General features: G+C 48.4%; 1 protein-coding gene across 37 annotated transcripts in view; it reads right to left on the reverse strand.

The window, feature by feature from the left end:
- FHAD1 (forkhead associated phosphopeptide binding domain 1) overlaps positions 1-20,048 on the reverse strand; it is a 150,131-nt gene that overhangs the window by 54,941 nt on the left and 75,142 nt on the right. For 33 of the 37 annotated variants that reach the window (XR_008492249.1, XM_063659447.1, XM_054437397.1 and 30 more), the window contains 6 exons: positions 19,823-19,930; positions 17,266-17,349; positions 15,975-16,127; positions 14,862-15,057; positions 4,836-4,906; positions 2,481-2,633 (listed from right to left, as the gene is read on the reverse strand). Coding sequence is in view for 36 of the 37 variants with exons in the window: in XM_063659447.1 (XP_063515517.1) it covers positions 2,481-2,633; positions 4,836-4,906; positions 14,862-15,057; positions 15,975-16,127; positions 17,266-17,349; positions 19,823-19,930 (765 nt within the window). In the remaining variant the exon portion in view is untranslated. The remainder of the gene's footprint in view (positions 1-2,480; positions 2,634-4,835; positions 4,907-14,861; positions 15,058-15,974; positions 16,128-17,265; positions 17,350-19,822; positions 19,931-20,048) is intronic. The other 4 variants (XM_054437471.1, XM_054437624.1, XM_054437613.1 and 1 more) reach the window with 1 other exon arrangement.

Raw genomic sequence — 20,048 nt, forward strand, 5'->3', positions numbered from 1 at the left:
AAGAAAAGAATGCTAGATTGATAAAGGAACATAGAATTTTTTTTTCCCTTTGAAACAAAGTCCTCAAACAAGTCAAGATTCATGAGAAGGAGACTACTTAATGACCCTGGACACATGTATTTTCAGAAAGGGCAGGTGATGGGAGTCAGAAGGTCTAAGGAAGGCTCATTTAGTCAGGACACTTGGCACTGAAGTCGCAGAGGTAACTTTCCAAGGAGTCCCCAGGGTCAAGTCCATCAATCCGAGTGTCAGAGGAAGGGCGACCTTCGAGTGTCACAGTCTGTCTGGCAGGGACCTGATGTCGCTTCCTTCCTCTGCAAGGAGGGTGGGGTGCACCGAGGTTTGCAGGTTTAAAAGAGGGGCTGACACCAGCTCTTAAAACACTCTGCCAGGCCAGTGTCGCCATGGGTGTCTAGGAAGACTAGGAAGGTGCCCAACGCAGTGTTTAACATGGTGGGGCTGAAATACCAAACCCTGACAAGGGAAAAAGTCCATCCAAAATTAAAAAGAGAAAATAAGGCATTTGGAATGCTGATGTTAAAAGGAGAAGGTAATCAGAGAAGAAAAAAGGAAGTCAGTGGAGAGTTCTGTGAAGATTTTGAAGATTTCTAGGTACTTTCTGGTTTTATTTTCTTCTCTATGGAACGGTGCTGGCTTTTTCCATATCTAAATGCCCTTCAAAATGTGCTCGTCTGGATTTATAGCTATCATTAATATTACCCTTATGCGGATTGCACATGATTTGGTCAGATGGCTCTTCTTTTTTAATCTTTTATTTCGTGAATGCAGAAAAGCAGAGAAAGAGGCAAAGAAAAGAGGGAGGAGGAGACTGATGTCTTGGGGTAACTGGACACATATGTGAGGATGGAGATGAAAGAGGGAGAGGTCTGGAGGGCAGGTGTGTGTGGTAGAGAAGGAGCTGGGGAAAGATGGAGAAGAGGGCAGGTCCAGTACTCTTCTGGGGAAGAAAGGAGATATCTGGGAAGAGTTGGGGTCCGGTGGATCTGGGGGGCTGCTGTCTTGAGGGGCTGTGAGGAGGGGCAGCATGCACACGCTGCTCCACACCCACCCACAATGGTGGCTCGCAACCGTGGCTGCACTTTGCGACCACCCGGGAGTGCTTAGAAATCCCACAGCAGGGCCCACACCCTCACCCCACTTAGATCAGAATGTGGAGAGTTGGCGGGGAAAGGTGCAAGGCATTAGTAATTTTTAATCTCCTAAATGATAAAAGTCATAAAGACAGTGAAATTCATGGGAGGGGTCCCTGAATATCAAAAAGGGAAAATGCCTGTAATCCCAGAACGTTTGGAGGCTGAGGTGGGAGGATCATTTGATGCCAGGAGTTTGAGACCATCCTGGGCAACATAGAGAGAGACCCCATTTCTACAAAAAATAAAAATATTAGCTGGGTGTGGTGGTGTGTGCCTGTGGTCCCAGCTACTTGAGAGGCTGAGGTGGGAGGGTCACTTGAGCCCAGGAGTTCAAGACCAGCCTGGGCAACATAGCAAGATCCCATCTCTACAAAAAAAAAACCAATAATAGCTGGGTGTAGTGCCATATGCCTGTGGTCCCAGCTACTTGGGAGGCTGAGGTGAGAGGACCACTGCAGCCTGGGAGTTCGAGGCTGCAGTAAGCCATGATCACACTATTGCACTCCAGCCTGGGCAACAGAGCAAGACTCCATCTTAAGAAAAAAAAGGGCCAACTCTAGGACAGTGATGAGAATCAGCTCATCAAATAATACAGTTTCCTGGCCCTCTCCAGATGTTCTGATTTAATAATGGGTCTGGGGTGGAGACCAAGATCTGTATTTTTAGCAAAGCATCTGGATGGTTCTTATTGGGAAACTTTGGGAAAACCTTCCTCTAAGACTTCGCCCTAAGAAAATGTGGATCTGCAGACTGGTAGCGTCAGTACCATCTGGGAGCTTGTTGAAAATGTAGCGTCTCAGACCTGCCGAGACAGAATCTGCATCTTAACCAGATCCCCAGACAATTCATGGGCACGTTCGAGTTTTAGAGATGCTGCTATCTTCTAACTGGCTTGGTTTCTAGAAAAGTCAGTAGCAATTTTGGCCATTTGTTTCCCCCGATATGTATAAAGAGAAAGCAAAAGACTGAAATTTGTCATCTGAAGTTGATATTGCCCACATTTAGAAACAGTCTGTCAGCTACAAACCAGGACCTGCAGCGATGACTCAGATTTCATAAAGCCGACTGCAATATATACACAAACAAGGCACCGTTTCCTGAAATTTCAATCATGTTGCCTTTTCAAGTTGATTTTGCTGTGAGTTTTAGAATTCAAACTTCATGTTAAATCCTCCCCAATTATTCACCCTGTTTAATTAATTTAGTTTCATAGCACCAAACAGAGTAGCTGAGATTTCTCTGTCTAAGTACATGCCCTCAATTTCCCATAGAAAAGGCCATTTCATCAGTTTCCAGTAGTAAAGCAAATGGCAGGGACCACCTTACCGCCTTCTCTTCCGTCAGTTGCCTGATTTTGGCTTTGTGCTTCTCCTCTTGCTCAAGCCTCTCCTCGTTCAGCTTCTCCTTCTCTGCCAGATGCTCCCGCAGCTTTTCTTGCAGTAAAGACTGCTGAGTTTCCTGAGAATTGTTGAACTTGATCTGACATGCGAGAAAAGTAAACCGATGCTGATGGGGGACAGGCCTAACTAAAGAGTCTTTCCACATTTGTTTACCAATTGTTTACCTTTCTGGGGACAAACATTTACCCAAAAGTTTCTTAAAATCACAGAACACTACAGCATGCTGTGGTTAAGAATTCAGACTCTGGATCTAGAAAGAATCCCAGCTCTAGTTGTTTCTAGATGCTTCCTCATTTAGAAAATGAAGTTAATAACAGTATTGACCTTTTAGAGTTGTGAGGATTAAGTGAGATAATGATGGAAAGCTTTTAGCACAGTACTGAGCACATAGTAGGTGTTCAGTAAGTGGTAGGTGGGTGTGAGGAAAAAAAGCAGTCATGTAGGAGCCAGGAGGTTTGAACATTTGTCTTGATTCTTCACCCATTAGCTGTGTGACACTAAAATTGTCCTTATCTGAAAAATGAGGAGAAGGGACTAGACCAGGGGTTGACAAACTACAGCCCACAGGCCAAATTGGGCCCACTGCATACTTTTGTAAATAAGGCGGTGTTTTTGTTTTGTTTTGTTTTGTTTTTGAGATGGTGTCTTGCTCTGTCGCCCAGGCTAGAGTGCAGGGGCACGATCTTGGTTCCCTGCAACCTCTGCCTCCCGGGTTCTAGTGATTCTCCTGCCTCAGCCTCCTGAGTGGCTGGGATTACAGGTGCCCACCACCGCACCTGCCTAATTTTGGTATTTTTAGTAGAGACGGGGTTTTACCATGTTGGCCAGGCTGGTCTCGAACTCCTGACCTCAGGTGATCCACCCACCTCGGCCTCCCACAGTGCTGGGATTACAGGCATGAGCCACCGTGCCCACCGTAAATAAAGTTTTATTGGAACAGTGCCATGCTTATCATGCCCATTGCTTACATATTGTCTATGGCTACTTCCATTTTACCATAGCAGAGTGGAAGAGGTATGAATATGGTCTGCAAAGCATAAAATATTTACCATCTGGCCCTTTACAGAGAACGTTGCCAATCCCTGGACTCATGCCTCTGTGGCTGATTGGCATGGTGGTCCCTTCTTCACCCCACTCTATCCACGTCTAGGGCTATGTAACTTGCAGTGCCCGCCCATATTTTGCCTCCAGACACTGAACTCAGCCATGTGACTTGCTCTGGCCAATGGGATCTTAGCAGACATAACACAAGCAGAACGTTGAAAAACACTACGTGATTGGGCCACTTTCTCTTGTACCTCGCAGTCTCGGTGAGAACAGCCTAGGCTTGCTTGCTGGGGGATGAGAGACACGTGGAGCTGAGTCGCTCCAGCTGAGGCCAGTCTAGATCAACCAAAGGCCAGCTAACACCCAGACAAGTGGGTGGGCCCATCCAAGGTCAGCAGAGCCGCCTTGCCACTGACCCCAGACACGTGAGCAGTAAATAGCAATTGCTGAATGCCGCTGAAGTTTTGTGGTTGTTTATTATATAATACTATTATGGCAATAGCTATCAGAATGATATAACCCGTAAAGCTCATTTGCCTCTAGAATATTTCTTTTCTTTTAGTAATTCTGCTGCCTGTGCTATAGACAACTGTACTTTGTCCACTGGATTTAGTAAACACAGTTTTCAAAATCTGATGGCATTAAGGCCGGTGCAGTGGCTCACGCCTGTAATCCCAGCACTTTTGGGAAGCTGAGGTGGGTGGATCACTTGAGGTCAGGGGTTCAAGACCAGCCTGACCAACATAATGAAACCCTGTCTCTACTAAAAATACAAAAATTAGCAACACATGGTGGCAGGCGCCTGTAATCCCAGCTACTTGGAAAGCTGAAGCAGGAGAATCACTTGAACCTGGGAGGCAGAGGTTGCAGTGAGCCGAGATTGTGCCACTGTACTCCAGTCTGGGCAACAGAGCAAGACTCAAAAAAAAAAAAAAAAAAAAAATCTGATGGCATTAAGTCTTCTGGGCCTTTGACAGAGGAAAACAAACAGTGTGGTTGGCCCAGGAGGCCAGAGAGAGGGCAGCACCCTGTCATTGTCCTTACCCTCCTGGGAGATCTTAGCCAACCTTTTCTGTACCTCTTTGTTGTGCAAATGGAGAAATCATTTCACCTGTTGGAGGGTGTGGACTGGACTAGCTGATAAAGAAAAAACAGGTTTCAAATGCACAGTGCTATATAAATGCCAACCAGGGGCCGAAATAAACTTTGGAAAAAAAGAAATTAAAAGAATTACCTGAAGTTCCTGGGCCTGGCTCATAAGTTTTTTATAATGTTCCAGAAGATATATCAGATACAAGGAGAACCCTTAAAAAAAGAGAAGCAGGAAGAATGTAAGTATTAATTCAATTCAACTCAACTCCGAAGCTTGCCAGACAGGTGGATGAAGGCAATGTTGCCATCCCATCAAAACAACATGAGTTGCCATCCAACCTGTGGTTTTAAAGTAGTTGATAAGCAGCCGGGCACGGTGGCTTAGGCTGGGCATGGAGGCTCATGTCTGTAACTTTGGGAGGCTGAGATGGGCAGATCACCTGAGGTCAGGAGCTTGAGACTAGCCTGGCTGGCCAACATGATAAAACCCCATCTCCACTAAAAATACAAAAACTAGCTGGGTGTGGTGGCGTAGGTTTGTAATTCCAGCTACTTGGGAGGCTGAGGCATGAGAATCGCTTGAACCTGGAAGGCAGAGGTTGCAGTGAGCCCAGATTGTGCCACTGCATTCCAGCTCAGGCGACAGAGCGAGACTCAGTCTCAAAAAAAATAAAAATAAAAATAAAGTAGTTGATAAGCATTGGTTGAGCTCACATCCAACTTTCTTTTTGGAGGTGGAAAACAACCCATCAACAGAACACCTATTTACTGTCTACTGTGTGCGAAGCATGGTGCTGAGTGTGGGGGATGGTCTAAAGCCAAGACCTCCAGGGGCTTACAGTTCAGTCTGACAGACAAGGTGTGAATGCCTGCTGGAAACATGCAGTGACCCCAGGTGGCATGTAAGTGACTGCTGAAGGAGAGGGGAGGGGGAGGGTGTCAGAGGAGGGAGAGATCATCCACCTGGAGTGAGCGAGTAAGACCACTGGGTTGAAGAACCACTGGGTGTGGGTGCTGTTGGGTGGGCAGAATTCAGTGAGCCAGGGGAGGGCGCTTCAGAACAGGGGTGTGCGGGGCTGAATGACGACCCCCTACGATTCCAGGTCCGAATCCCTGGAACCTGTGGGTGTGACCGTACAGGGCAAAAGGAGCTTGGCAAATATGATTAAGTTCAGGATTTCGAGATGGGGTGTTATCCTGGATTATCTGGGTGGACCCAATGTCATCACACGGCTTCTTATAAGGAGACAGAGGGAGGCTTGACTGCAGACAGAGGGGAAGGTGACGTGATGGAAGCAGAGAGTGGAGGATGCCACATCGCTGGCTTTGAAGATGGAGGGAGGGGCCACGAGCTAAGGAATGTAAGGAATGAAGCTCTAGAGGCTGAAGAAGGCCAGGAAATGGATGCTGCTCTAGAGCCTCCGGAAGGAACTTTAGCCCAGTGAAACCGAATTCATCCTGAATGCTAAGAGAATAATGTGTTGTTTTAAGCCACTCTCTTGTGGTCGTTTGTTACAATAGTCACAGGAAGCCACAGTTTTATACTGGGATGTGGGGGTGGTGGGGGTGGGATTAGGAAAAGGCAGTGCTCTTCCCGGGAAGTGCTGAGCTTACTTGGGCTGGAGTAGATGACGGGAGAGGGAGGATCAGACAGTGGAGGAGGCACGGAAGGGTGAGGTCAAGCCGTGACACGCCTGAAACCGTTGCCTTGAGAGAGGAAACTTGATTTAAACATGACTGAAATGTGCCCAGTGGGTCCCCATTTTATAGATGAGGCAGTGGCGTTCTGAGACGCAGGCCTGCCCAGTGCCACACAGCAGGCCAGTGGCTGAGCCAAGACTAATTGGTGTGACTCAAGGTCTGAGTCACTCCTATTCCAGTGGCCGACAGAACAGTGAAGTGGCCTGATGAAGAGCGTTGGTGTTTTTTTTTTTTTTTTTTTTAAAGAAAAATAACTGGGCTGCATTCGAGAGGCTGGAGCTGGCAGGGTATCTTTGCTGCAGCACTGCTGCTATGTCAGGCTGTATTGCTGGTATTGCACTGCTGATATTGTCGAGTCTTTGCTGTTGGGGCTGTCTTAGGCATTGTGGGATGGTTAGTAGCATTCCTGGTCTCTACCCACTGGACGCCAGGGGCACCCCTACTCACCCCACCCCAGTTTTGACAACCAAAAATGTCGCCAGACGATCCTGGGTGTTGCCTGTGATAAGCTCCCCTCCTCTGAGTGAGAGGCAGGGAGCTCTGCTAAGGGCCCGAGAGACGCCCAGGTATTCGGTACTCATCCTCTAACCGAGGGTGGGAGAAGCGAGGATGAGACAGAATAAAGGGAACGCCTTTTAAAGGGGTAGAATGGTGGCCTCGTCATCAGACGGGAGAGAGACAGGTTGGGGTTGGGGTGGGGTGTGGCAGGGAGAGAGAAGGAGCCCCAGGCTGTTTCAGACATGCTGAATTTGAGGCGCTGGCAGGACTCCAGGGAGGGAGGGTCAGCAGAGAGCTGGACATGCCAACTGGCAATGCCGGCCCAGCCCAGCCCATCCAGGGTCCTTGTGTGAATGAAGAAAGAGGCCCCCTTCCTCCTGGTGGCCATGGCCCCTGGCCAGGGACCCCACCTGCTGCCTCGGCTGGACTGCCTACACCACTTTCCCGGCAGCCCCTCCTGCAGAGGCGTCCGTGTGGATAACACACAGGAGTGGCTGGGGAAGCCTGGAAGTGCAGAGTTTCTTCGTGAGAAAGGAGATGGGGTGGACCAAGGGCTGACTGCACAGGAGAAAACACCCTCCTTAGGGACAGGAGTTGGTGAAGGGGGCTGCTGGGAATGAATGGAAAAGATCAGGAGGGAAGCAGAGTGCCAAAAGGGTTTCGAAAAAGAGAATGATGAGTTTTGGGCAGGTCAGAGACACAGTCCCCGGGAGGGTGGTGGCCTAGTCAGTGCTGCAGGGGGCCCGTGTCAGTTACTTGGCAGAAAGGCCAAGAAGCTGGCAATGAAGACTGAGGGTGCAACACCCTTCTTAAAGATCACAGGTGAAGGCAGGAGTAAGAGCAATTGAAAACGAGCGAAAGAAGCGATGGATTCCAGAGAAGAATGATTTTTTCAGGACGGTACAGTCATCTTGAAGTGCCCCTTTGATGGCAAAGGGAAGGAACTAAGAGGAAAAGAAAGGCCGCCGACGCCAAAGAAAGAAGAATTTTGTGCACAAGTTCCCTGGGAAGGAGAGGAAAGGGGAGACAGGGCAGGGTACGTGCTGCGTCTAGGAGGAAGACCTAGTGGGGATAATGGAGGGAAGGAATAAAAGATGGGCAAAGAGAGAAAAAGGAAGCGAGGAGAACATGCTCTTGTGTGGGGCAATGCACCATTCAGAGGATTTCCAGCACAGAAGCGTGAGAACAGCAATATTATAATAATAGCACACCTGCTGCGTGCCAGTGCTATGCCAAGAGTTTGATACATTTTTCTAATCATTATAAACAACCCGGCAAGGAAGTGTGTTCATATTTATAGGTGAAACGACAGAAGCTCCCCAAGATTAAGCTACAGAGCTGGTAAGTGTTAGAATCAGAATTCAGACCTAGATCTGCCATTCTCTTTTCAAAGGGTTTGGAGGCTTGAGAGTACAGGGTTGGGTTGGTGAGTTGGAGAGGTGCATTGCAAGGATACCAAGATGGCAGAGGAGGTGAGATGGCCGGGCTGACATTGGCTTGGCCCATTGAACCTGGTGAATACAGGGATTTGTGGAGGCTCTGTTGGGATGAGTCTGGGATTTTGCCCGGCTGCAATGTGTGACCCAGGAATCAAAGGGGAAGGATGAAATCATGGTTGGGATCTGAGGAGGACTAAGGGGAGAGGTAGTTGAGGATGCTGAAGGGGAGGCCAGTATTTGATCACATTTCTATTTCTAGATTAGATGACTAACTGTAATAATAATGGGGATTTTGCTCTTTGGGGGAAGGAACAAGTCTTTCTTATACTTCTGTTTACAAAAGTTATATATGTTGGTTATAAAAACCCAACTGTTACAGAAATTCATAAGGTGGGAAGTGTTTGCCTCTGCATCTTCATGTTCTGCACAGTGGCTGGCACACAGGGGTCCTCAATGAACAGTTGTTGAACAACTGAATGGAAGTCAAGGTCCAGTGCAATCCCACCCTGCTGGGATAATACTCCTAACAGTTTGATGTCTTTTTCTCAAGGTTGTTCTTTTGCTCAGATACTGACATTTTAAAAAAAATAAAAGCACACCAAGAATATTGTATTGCAACTTGCTTTCTTTTCATTTAAAGACACAGTGTATCTTGGATAGTTGAGTGATTTGCCATTCATGCAAGAAAAGTCTTTTATTTGTAACAAAGTCTTGCAGAAATAGACACAAACGACGGAGCTTGTGGAGAAAAATGTAAAAAATCCTTTCCTTCCCTTATCAGAGGAACCCTGAGAAACCAGGCAGGAGGAGTATTCAGCTGACTTTCAAGGTGCCGCTTAAACATTCTTATCCTCCCAGCTGAACCACACAGCAAATCCTCCACCCTTCCAAACACACTGGACCCCAGCAGGCCTCACCTTGTGGGCTGCACGTGACATCTCCCAACAACACCGCAAGTTGTTTCCCTGACATTTACCCGGCCTGGATTCCCCTGGGGGATTCATTTCAGGATTTCCGTCCTAGTTTGTGACGCGTGTTTTATCTCGTAGGAGGATGTTCTAAAAGGCAGGTAGCCTGGTGGTCAAGAGTAGGGAGTTTGAGGTTGGAGGGGCGTGGACTGAGTTGCAGCTTGGCCACTTGGCAGCCGGGACCCGAGGCCCACTGTCAGATTCTAAGGAGGAGGCCTCTAGAAAGGGCTCTTGGCTTCACCCAATTGAGGGCTTAGGGCTAAAGAAACCCCATTTGCTGCTGAATGGAGACAGGGCAGAGGCTCCAGAGGATGTCACCTGGGTGCAAGTAAACCAGGCTATGCGGCCCACATGCCTACCTGGCTGCTGGCTACCCATGTTTAGGTCAGATGAAGTCAACAAGTATTTGAGGCTGACGATGACAGCAGCCCCCACCGATTACGAGCTAACTGTGACCAGCACTGCATGCATGTATCCCATCACTCAGTCCTCATATGCCGCTAGGAGAATGGATGGCCATTTCACGAGCAAGTAAATGGAGACACAGCCATGTCACGTAACTGCCCACACAGCTAGTAGGTGCACAGCTGAAATTGAAGCCTTGGCAGTGGGTACCCAGAGTCCCAGCTTGGAACATTACTGTGATACAGACAGGGCTTTTCGTGGTTATGGCTTAGGGGAGGAATCAGATGCGGTTTACCTTAGGGAAAGACAACTCTTAGCTGTGTTGCTGCCCGAGCCAATGACAGCACCCATTCTCTAGTGACTGGACATGTGCCTGGTACCTTGCTGCATCTTCAGAGGAAGTGTGTATGTGTGTAGGGGGTGGGGGTGAAGGGGCAGGGGTCATAGGGAAGACACAGGTGTTAGGGTCACAAAGACCTCAGTTTGAGTCCTATCCCTAATGTACCAGCTGTGTGAACCTGGGCAACTTTTTAATGTTACTGTGTCTCAGTTTCTTTACTTTTAAGATGAAGGCTGGGCGCAGTGGCTCACGCCGGCAATCCCAGCACTTTGGGAGTTGAGTGGGTTGATTGAGCCCGGGAATTTGAGACCAGTTTGGGTAACGTGGCGAAACCTCATCTCTACAAAATCACAAAAATTAGGTGGCGTGGTGGCACATGCCTGTAGTCCCAGCTACTTGGGAGGCTGAGGTGGGAGGATCGCTTGAGCCTGGGAGGTGGAGGTTGCAATGAGCTGAAATCATGCCACTGCACTCCAGTCTGGGCAACAGAGCAAGACTTTTACTTAAAAAAAAAAAGATAAATAAAATAAAGATGGTAATCATACCTGCCTCATTGGGAAGATGGGAAGATAAAAGTACACAGTGCGTGTGAAACACTGAACACAGTGCTAAATCCCCAGGAGGAGCTAAACAACCCGTGCTTTCTACCCTTCTCTTAGGAGCTAGAAACGCAGGCAGCTCCTGGGAGTGTGCGGGATTGCGATGTATAGACTGGGGACTCCCTGTCAGCCTCTGTAACATGAAGTGCCTCAAATCACCTTATCCTGGTGGAGTAATCAGAAAACCAGCTTTGAGCCAGTTTCCTCATTTCTAAAATGAGGAAAATGGGCAAATTATTAACTCATAGAATTATTGTGAGGATGAAATGAGATCATGTGTATAAAATGCTGAGAACCGTATCTAGAATATAAGTCCTCAGTGATGAATGACTGTCGTCACCATAATCACCATCATCACTGTCATCATCATCGCCCTCCTCCTTCCTCCTCTTCCCTCCTCCTTCCTCCTCTTCCCTCCTCCTCCCCATCCTTCCTCCTCTTCCCTCCTCCTCCCCATCCTTCCTCCTCATCTTCCTCTTCCTGCTCCTCCTTCTGGATTAGCTCTGGGCTAGGAATTAGGTACAAGAGTAGAGAATATGGGGCATACTCTAGCTCACCCTTTTCTTTCAGTCTTTTGGGTGCTTGACGTAATATTGCTTGTACTGGAAGAGAAGATGCCTTTTACCATCAACTTCCTCTTCTGCTGAGTAGACAAAAGATGGGCCCTGCTTACTAACCTTTCTGTTATTCTCTATTCTTTTTTTCTTGACTTCTTAGAAACAACTAGTTGTAATCACAGAATATGTAGCCAGCAGACCACCGTTTCCCCAACGAGTGTTCCATGGAACATTATTCCAAGAGGTTAGTTGGGGGGGCAAGAGCATCAAGAAAGGAGACTAGTAGTTTGGAAATACTGTTTTCTTTATCCCCTTCTTGTTGACCCAGGGTGCGTGTTAACAAGGGAGGGACTCTGCAGAAACCTGCTTAATGTTGTTCAAATCTCACGACTCCATGAAGTCAGGAGAAGAAAATGGCTGGTCTGAGGAATGCTTGCCTAAAATCAGTCTTCCTTAGCCTTGCTGGAATTACTGGCCTGAAAGCTTAACTTTACAATCCGTGTTTATTTATTTTTAGACAAGGTCTCGCTATCACACAGGCTGCAGTGCAGTGGCGTAATCATAGCTCACCGCAGCCTCGAAATCTTAGCCTCAAGGGATCCTCCTGGCTCAGCCTCATGAGTAGCTAGGACTACAGGCCTGTGCCACCATGCCTGGCTAATTTATTATTATTTTTTAAATTTTTTGGAGATGAGGGGTTTCACGATATTGCCCAGGTTGGTCTTGAACTTCAAGCCTTAAATGATCCTCCTGCCTCAGCCTCCTACATTGATGGGATCACAGGCATGAGCCACTACACCTGGCAACAACCCACATTTCTTAACAGTAATATATGACTAGATTTATAGACTTAGTCTAGATGACTAAAATGGTCTTGGGAGTGGGAAGGGGACAGTGCACATGCAGCTTGGCTCTATTATTGCCAGGATGGAGATCATAGTCTTTGTTTTAGTCCCGGTCTTGAAGAACAACGAGAACTCTGCTCCGTGTTTTACCTCATTTCAAGTAAGCTCACGACTCTGCCTTGATTGCAAGAACAGTAACACTCTCTGCTATATGATGAGGGGAAGGTTCCTACATAAAAATTAATGTTGGTTTTGCTTTTGCTTTTTAAGAATGTTACCCCACCTTCTGGATACTTTGGAAGCATCCTGCTGCAGATGTTGAAGCGCCAGGGTTGAAAATCACTTCTCTATTCTTATTCATTGTGGAAAGAATATAAAACTGATGCGGGCTCTCTGGAGGGTGATTTGGCCAGAAGCAGTAGCAACAAGCTTCAAAATGTTGGAGTTCCTTAAGGTGAGGCCCTGTGCTCTTTCCCTTCTCTCTCATTACTTTCATGTAGGTCATGAGCTTACATGAAATCAGGCAAAACATGGAGCAAAGTTCCCTGGCTGTTCTTCAAGAATGAAGAATAAATAATCTTCCTAACTGATTCCGTTCACATCTACGGCTTTAATCTTCCTTCCTTCCTGCCTGCTTGCCTTCCTGCCTTCCCTCCCGCCTTCCCTCCTGCCTTCCTTCCTGCCTTCCTGTCTTCTATCCATCCATTCATCCACCCACAGACCCACCCACCCTTCTATCCACCCACCCTTCTTCCCATCCATCCACCCACCCACCCACACTTCCATCCACCCACCCACCCACCCACCCACCCACACTTCCATCCATTCTTTCTTCCATTTTTATTTATTTTTAGACAAGGTCTCACTATCACACAGGCTGCAGTGCAGTGGCATCCATCCATCCATCCATCCACCCACCCTTCCATCCATTCTTTCTTCCATCCGTCCGTCCATCCATCCATCCACCCACCCACCCACCCTTCCATCCATCCTTCCTTCCATCCATCCCTCCATCCCACAGATATGTATTAGGCCCCCGCTGTGTGGCACATGCTCTCTGGATGCTGAGGATACATCATTGTTACCTATCCCCAGACAAGACACCCGGGGAAACAGCTGTCTCTTGGGCATCTCATCTCAGATGTCTCACAGGCACCTCACACTCCTCTTCCCCCTCAAACCTGGGCCTCATCCTGCATTCCTTGCTCTGAGTTTTAGTGAAGAAATCACATCCGTCTTTTACACACACCAGAAACCTAGAGGTCTTGTTGACTCTCCTCTGTCACTTTCCTTCCAACCATCTCCAGTCCTACAACTAAGGCCTGTTGATTTACCTCTTACTCGCCCCTGAATCTTCTTTCTCCATCCCCACCCTGCCCTAGGGCAGCCTTGTCATCTCTTACAGGAGCCTGCCCACCCTCCAGGACGTTGTCCACTTGCCACCAAGATGATTGTCTCAGAATGCAAGCTTGTCCAGCTCCTTACTGAAGGCCTTTCACAGGCTTCTCTCTGCCCTTAGAATAAAGCTTCTTACCAGGGCCCTGCAAGACCCCACATGCATGGCCCTGGGAAGCTCCCTGGCCAGCCTGCCCTGCCCTGTGCCCATTTCTGTTAGCCCCTTGTGCTCTCCATGCTACCTCTGCCAACATGCTGCTCCTGTGCTCAGAATGCTCTCTCCCCCTTCTTTGGCAAACAACTCTTATGCATCCTGCAGATGCCCTGCTCTCCCTGACCAGATCGAACCCTGCACTTCATAGCAATTGTCACCACTCAACTTTCCTGTTTGTTTGAGTGGTTTTCCCATTAATGCCCACCTCATCCTTCCCCCTGAGACCATAAGCTCTTGCAGGGCCTGTTTTTTTTCCCCAGTATTTTATTATAAAAAATTTCAAATGTATGGATATATTGGAAGAATTTTACAGTGAACCATACAGCCATGACCTGATTCTACCTGTTCCTGACCCCGTTACGTCTCTGCCCTGCACAACATGTGGCGTCTGGTAAGCATGCATGCAATCAATCTTTGTTGAAAGAAAGCGGTTCATACCTCTCCACCTCTAGGAGAATAAAGATAATATGAGCAGGTATGTGTGCAACAATGTTCATCTCAGCATGATTTATGAATGTGAAAAACTGGAAATCACCTAAGTGCCCATGATAGGGGATTGTCTAAAACAATGGCACATCCTACACAATGGAATCAGTAACCGCCGTCAGTAACAGCGATGATGTAGGTCTGTGTCTACTGACATGGATGACATACCATTAGGAATAAACCAAAGAAAATTGAGGGTAACGTGACACTATTTTTTTGTCAAATTAAAAGTCAATAAACATTCAGTAATGCCTATTGTGTGCCAGGTACTATTCCAAGCACTTTCCATATATTCATGCATTTTAATGATCACAACAGCCCTAAAGGGTGGGTACTCCCTATTAGCCTCATTTTACAGATAGGGAAACTGAGGCATAGACAGGGTAAGTGACTTGCCTGGAATCACGTGGCTATTTCCATGGGAAAATGCCTTGGAAGTTAAACAGCATAATTAGACTTTGCATAATTTTGATTTAATTTTCCTTTTGCCTCTGTTTTGTTTCATTTTTCTTCAGTTATCGTGTCTCACTTGTATGTGTGTGTGTGTGTGTGTGTTTTAATGGAAAATTATGCCTCAAGCAGAGAAGCAGGGGGTTCTGGAGAAGGGAATAGACTTGGCCAGATACCCAGGAAGACTTCCTCAACAGATGTCCCATCATGCTGAGATTCAACGCGACATTTTAGAGTCATGCAACCATGTGAGAAAAAAAGTCCCAATAACCTTTGTTGGGGCTGGAGCGCGAGATCCCGAGGTCCTGGAGGAGCTGCTCCACCTCCTCCAGCCAGGACAGCGAGTGCCTCAGGACGTCCAGCACCACCTTCTGGAGCCCCGAGACAGGTGGGCTCACCTGGAGGTGCTGAAGAAGGTCGACCTCCTTCTTCAGGTCATGGCTGCAACAGGACATTTTCATGCAAGCCTGCAAAGAGGTGAGATCATGAGGAGCCCAGGCCCTGTGGCCAGAAATAGCCCCCGACGTGACCTTGGAGAAACAGCGTTCTCGACTCTGCCACGAAGCAGGCAGCGCCACGTATTGGCCGCCTTGGGAGGACTCAGTTTTTTTCTTTTTTAAAATTTTTATGTTTTGACAGGTTTTTTTTTATACTCTAATTTGGACTTTTGATGGTCAAAGCAAACCCCCTTTTAGGTCTATGAAACCCCAAAGCCAAAGTACCATCAACAGTTTGGCTGCAATGAGAAGCAAATGTGGCTACTTCTTTTTTCCATTCGTCAGAATTCCTGCCAAGATCAACACACAGGCTGGTGGGAAAGCGTGGTTTCCTGATTTGAAAGAGTGCTGACAAGCCAGCATTTGCACAAACTCCCCAAACAGGAGCTGCTGATTTCCAGAGAAAGCAGAAGCCACCGCCTGCTCTGATAAGCCATGTCCCAGGGTGGGGCCCGCAGGGCTGTGGCCAAGTCCTCCCGTCCCTGCTTCTCCAGAGTCAAAGGCAACGGTATGGAAACTGCCTTTTGTGGCTGGGCTAAAAAAAAGAAAATGCAAATAAAAAGCAGGAATGTTTCTTTGGTTTCTCTGGAAATAACATGGGGGTTATGAAAACAATTTCTTTTTGGCTGGGGATGCGGGCTGCTCAAAGTCAGTAATTGAAGATGCTCAGGCATCTTTTTTGGACACGCCAAGTTCTCCTGGGAGGCATTTTTTGAGGCCCTTTGTTTTTTCTTCTCCAACAAGTTTCTCCAACAAGAGGAAAAAGTGGATAGAAAAGCCAAGCATTTCTGCCCAACTTGCTCCAAAAAAAGCTGGGCAATTTCCCAAATAAGCCGCACAAAAATTAGACAAAGAGACCATTTGTGGAAAGCATAAGGAGGGGCCACCTGGCAGCTGTCCAGCGACGTCCTCAGCTTCTCGATGTTCTCGGTGGTCTCCTCCTGCTTGGAGTTGCTCAGCTGGGTCTCTTTCTGGAGGGTCCACTTTTTCTGCTGAAAACTGATGTTGTCCTCAGTGACCTGGGTAATTTTCTCTATTAACTGGTGAGAAAAAGAAAAAGAAAAAGAAAAAAAAAAAAGATGTAACATACAGGGGTGGGGGGCCCTGGGGGAAGGGGAATGGGAGAGGGAGAGATGCAACTTAAGTTCCTGCCTCAGCACGGGAGGACAGAGGTCCTGATATATCTCGGTGATGGCTGTTAAGGGGAACGTTGGTCCTGTCACCAGGGAATGAGTCCCGGAATCAGAGGTTTTCTTTTCTTTTCTTTTTTTTTTTTTTTTTTTTTTTGCGATGGAGTTTCACTCTTGTTGCCCAGGCTGGAGTGCAATGGTTTGATCTCAGCTCACCGCAACCTCTGCCTCCCGGGTTCAAGCGATTCTCCTGCCTCAGCCTCTGAAGTAGCTGAGATTACAGGCATGCACCACCACGCCCGGCTAATTTTGTATTTTTAATAGAGATGGGGTTTTACCATGTTGGTCAGGCTGGTTTCGAACTCCCGACCTGAGGTGATCCGCCCGCCTCGGCCTCCCAAAGTGCTGGGATTACAGGCATGATCCACCACTCCCGGCCGATCAGAGATTATTTTTACGATCCAAAGGTCTGTCTTGTGGCCTTGAGTTTGTTCCAGATTCTTCCGTGTTGTATAGGGATTCAGAACACTGAGCCTGATATTATGGGCTCATAAGCAGCAGGTCAGGTTCTCCTATGCCTGCTGAGGGCAGCCCGCGGCACATTTTCCCATCTGTGCTTTGACACAGGGGGCTAGAAAGTGTAGTGGAAGAACAGCAAGGCAATCATTACAGCCAGACGTCCACCCTCACTGCCACTGTCAACTTTTCTCCTCTGAAGGAACGCGCCAGAACGCACTGGCTGTGGGGAGGCAGCTCCCTTTCTCCCAGTGCTAATGGAGGCTAAACATGCATGTCTGGAGACCAGAAGTAAGCCCGAATGGTTTAATTTGATTTTCACAGACACATTTCAAGGGAGTTTTAACTGGCTTTTACTTTAAAAGCCAGGAAATCCCATAAAATCAAAACAAATCTTTATGGTGTAGCAACAGTGTGAAAAATATGCCACCAACAAAAACAGAAACATATGCTCCCAGGGTCTGGAATCCAGATCCCCGAAGAAGAAGAAGAAGAAAGTGAAGGAGCCATGTGGTACGGACGGCAGACTAACCTGTTGGTCGGTGACGGGCTTGTCCGGGAACGGCTTTGCCCGTCCGTAGGTGGCCTTGATGACTTGACTTCTGAAGTGCTCCAGCTGCAGCAGAAAGGGGGCAACAGTGTCAGGAGGGCAGCGGGGGCCAGCAAGCGGGGGCAGCGTTTCCATGGCAGGGTGTGGGAAAAACCACTTAGCAGGGTTTGCACGCCTGAATGACCATTCCGCGTTATCAGAATCTTCACCACTCACGGGGAGTGGCGGGACCCACAGAAGAAAAGAGAACAGCAGGCTTTAATTACTTTTTAGGCACGCCTGCCTAACCCGAATGATGCCCGTGGTCAGTGCACACACATGTCTCAAACCCTCAGAAGAGCCTCTTGCTGCCAATTATCCAATGGGAAGTCTGGGGCCGGGAGCGCTCTTCCATAATTGCTAAGTTGGCACCAGACTGTGAAATAAATATTGAGGCTGTCAGTCCAAGTAAATTGTGTAGTCAGCAAGGAACGCCGGGGAGAGGAGAATGTTCTCTCTTTCTCCATTTCGTGCCTGAGCCCATACGCATCCTGAAGACTATGCCCACTGTGTTCATCTCGGTATCCCTGGAGCCCACTACAGTGCCTGGTGTAGAGGAGACACTCAGACACCCAACTAACCTTTGCTGGATGCCTGTACACTGAAACATGAACTAAAGCCAAGGGCCTCTACTTCTAGCGGCTTTCATTGAGCCCCTCCTGGGTGCTAGTGTTTTCAGGTTAAGGCTGATGAAATAGCAGTTACATTAAGTCCGGGCTTACAGAATGACAGGTCCAAGGTGTCCCGATTCCATTAGTAGTTAGAGGTAAAACGGAGCCCGACTTTCTCTGAGAATTTACCAACATGGCAGCCCCTGGCGTGAGTCTCTGGTTCACTGGCAAAATGTGGTTATTAAAGGCTCCAAAGCAGAGCCTTGAAGGGACCAAAAGGGCTACTGCATCAACCTGGGGCCCAAGACACAGGTATTTACTGCACAGGGGAGTTCTAATGGGAAATGTCTTAGGGACATCTCTGCAGTGACCCTGCCATGAGAAGACCAGGTGACATGAGGTTCTCAAAGCCATCCTCTGGTTTCATGGCCAAGCAGAGGGTCCCAGCTCACCCAAAGAATTGACTGTGTAGAGGAGGCCTTGTGAATGATGGTCCCCCATTGCCATCAGGGGCTCCCCACAGGAATGGCTGCCCAGGGCCATTGGGAGGGAGAGGTCATCTTAGACGTGGCCTTGGGCCTGGGGTCACTTGGCTGGGGAAGGGCAGACTATTGGACAGGGAGCAGGGCCTTGGAGATACAGGAGCGGGAAGGTGCTGGGAGGCAGAGAGAGGGCTTGTCCTTTCTCTCAAGTCTAGACCTGGAGCAGTCTCAGGACCTCCAGGGCTCCTCCCGGATGACCTCTGCTCAGAGCTGGAACAAGAACCTTGGCCCTTGGGCAAGGAGTACAGGTCAGACCCTCAAATCAGGTATGTGTTGGGGGGAAGATTGGGGGTAGCCAATGGGCACAGGGAGAGGCCCAGATGGGCAGGTTCTCTGCCCTTGATAAGGGGCTGGTGCCCCCACAGGAGAAATGGTGCTGGCAGTGACAGTGGTGAATATTTGAATTTTAGGGTGCAGGGACAAAGGCCTGGTCACACTGCCTGGTAAGGCTTGGATAGTAGAAAATGGAAGGGCTTTGGGGGCTGAGCTGGGTGGTTTGAGAGATCCTGGCTTTTAACCTTTCTTGGTAGTTCACAGACAGTCCTGAGAACCCAGTGGGAGACATGGGGGGCCCTCCTTCCCAGTAATAAAAATACACACACACACACACACACACACACACGTGCGTGCGCAAACCATTCTGTGGATCCCCTGGAGTCACGGTTTCCAGGAGAAGGACCCCTGTGGAGGAATCTAGGGTGGGCTGCCCCTGGGGGGCCACATTCCTGAGGGTCACATGCCCTCCCATCTTGGTTTCCTGTTTGCTTTCCCTTAGCTTTTGGTAAACTCTCGTCTGCACATTCTGGCCCCCACAACTGTGTCACATGTGCCAGGAAGGGCCACCGGTGATTTCAGGCCACAGCATCAGAGAAAAGGCACCTCCAGACCAGGTAGGAGTGGCTCACCTGCAGCTGGGAGCTTCTCCATCCAGCATGCACTTTGGACACTCTGGGGTTTTACCTTATTAAGAAAAGTGGCAATTCCTTATAGACACTGACTGTAATGTCTGCTGGGGCCCGAGGGGAAGAAAGACTGTGGTAAATGTCAGGACTAAAAACATTAGAGAGAAAATGCTAGAAACACCACCGAGCCGGGACTGGCTACTTGGTCCGGGTCTCGGGTCATCGTAAACTATTTGAGTGGGAGGCCTCCCAGCAGCAGAAACCTGTTTAGCGATGTCCACGGGGGTGGGGAGCTGCAGACAGCCTCTGCTCATGAGATAAACGGGAGAATTAACGCACGTCTGTTTTTCTACCTTGGGCGTCCTCCTCTCTCACCCCCACCAACTGCTTGCGTGCAATCATTGGGGAGCGTGGGCCAATAAGGGGGGCTCTGGAACACGCCTACCTGACCTACTGCCCTCTCCAAATTGATTTTAATGAGGCTCTCTCTGTTCCCCATTTCTTGCAGCTGAAGCAATTTCCTTCTGGAATCCTCCTGAAGCTTCTCTTCAACCTGAAATGACGATGAAAGCGAGCACTTGCTGCTAATGTGATCATAATGCACTCTGAGGAAATTCCTCTAGGATGTCTAATGGCTGTGGGGGGTCCCAGAGGGGTAGGCACAGCTGCAG

This window comes from Pongo pygmaeus, chromosome 1 (genome assembly GCF_028885625.2).
Source record: "Pongo pygmaeus isolate AG05252 chromosome 1, NHGRI_mPonPyg2-v2.0_pri, whole genome shotgun sequence".
Classification (NCBI taxonomy): Eukaryota; Metazoa; Chordata; class Mammalia; order Primates; family Hominidae; genus Pongo; species Pongo pygmaeus.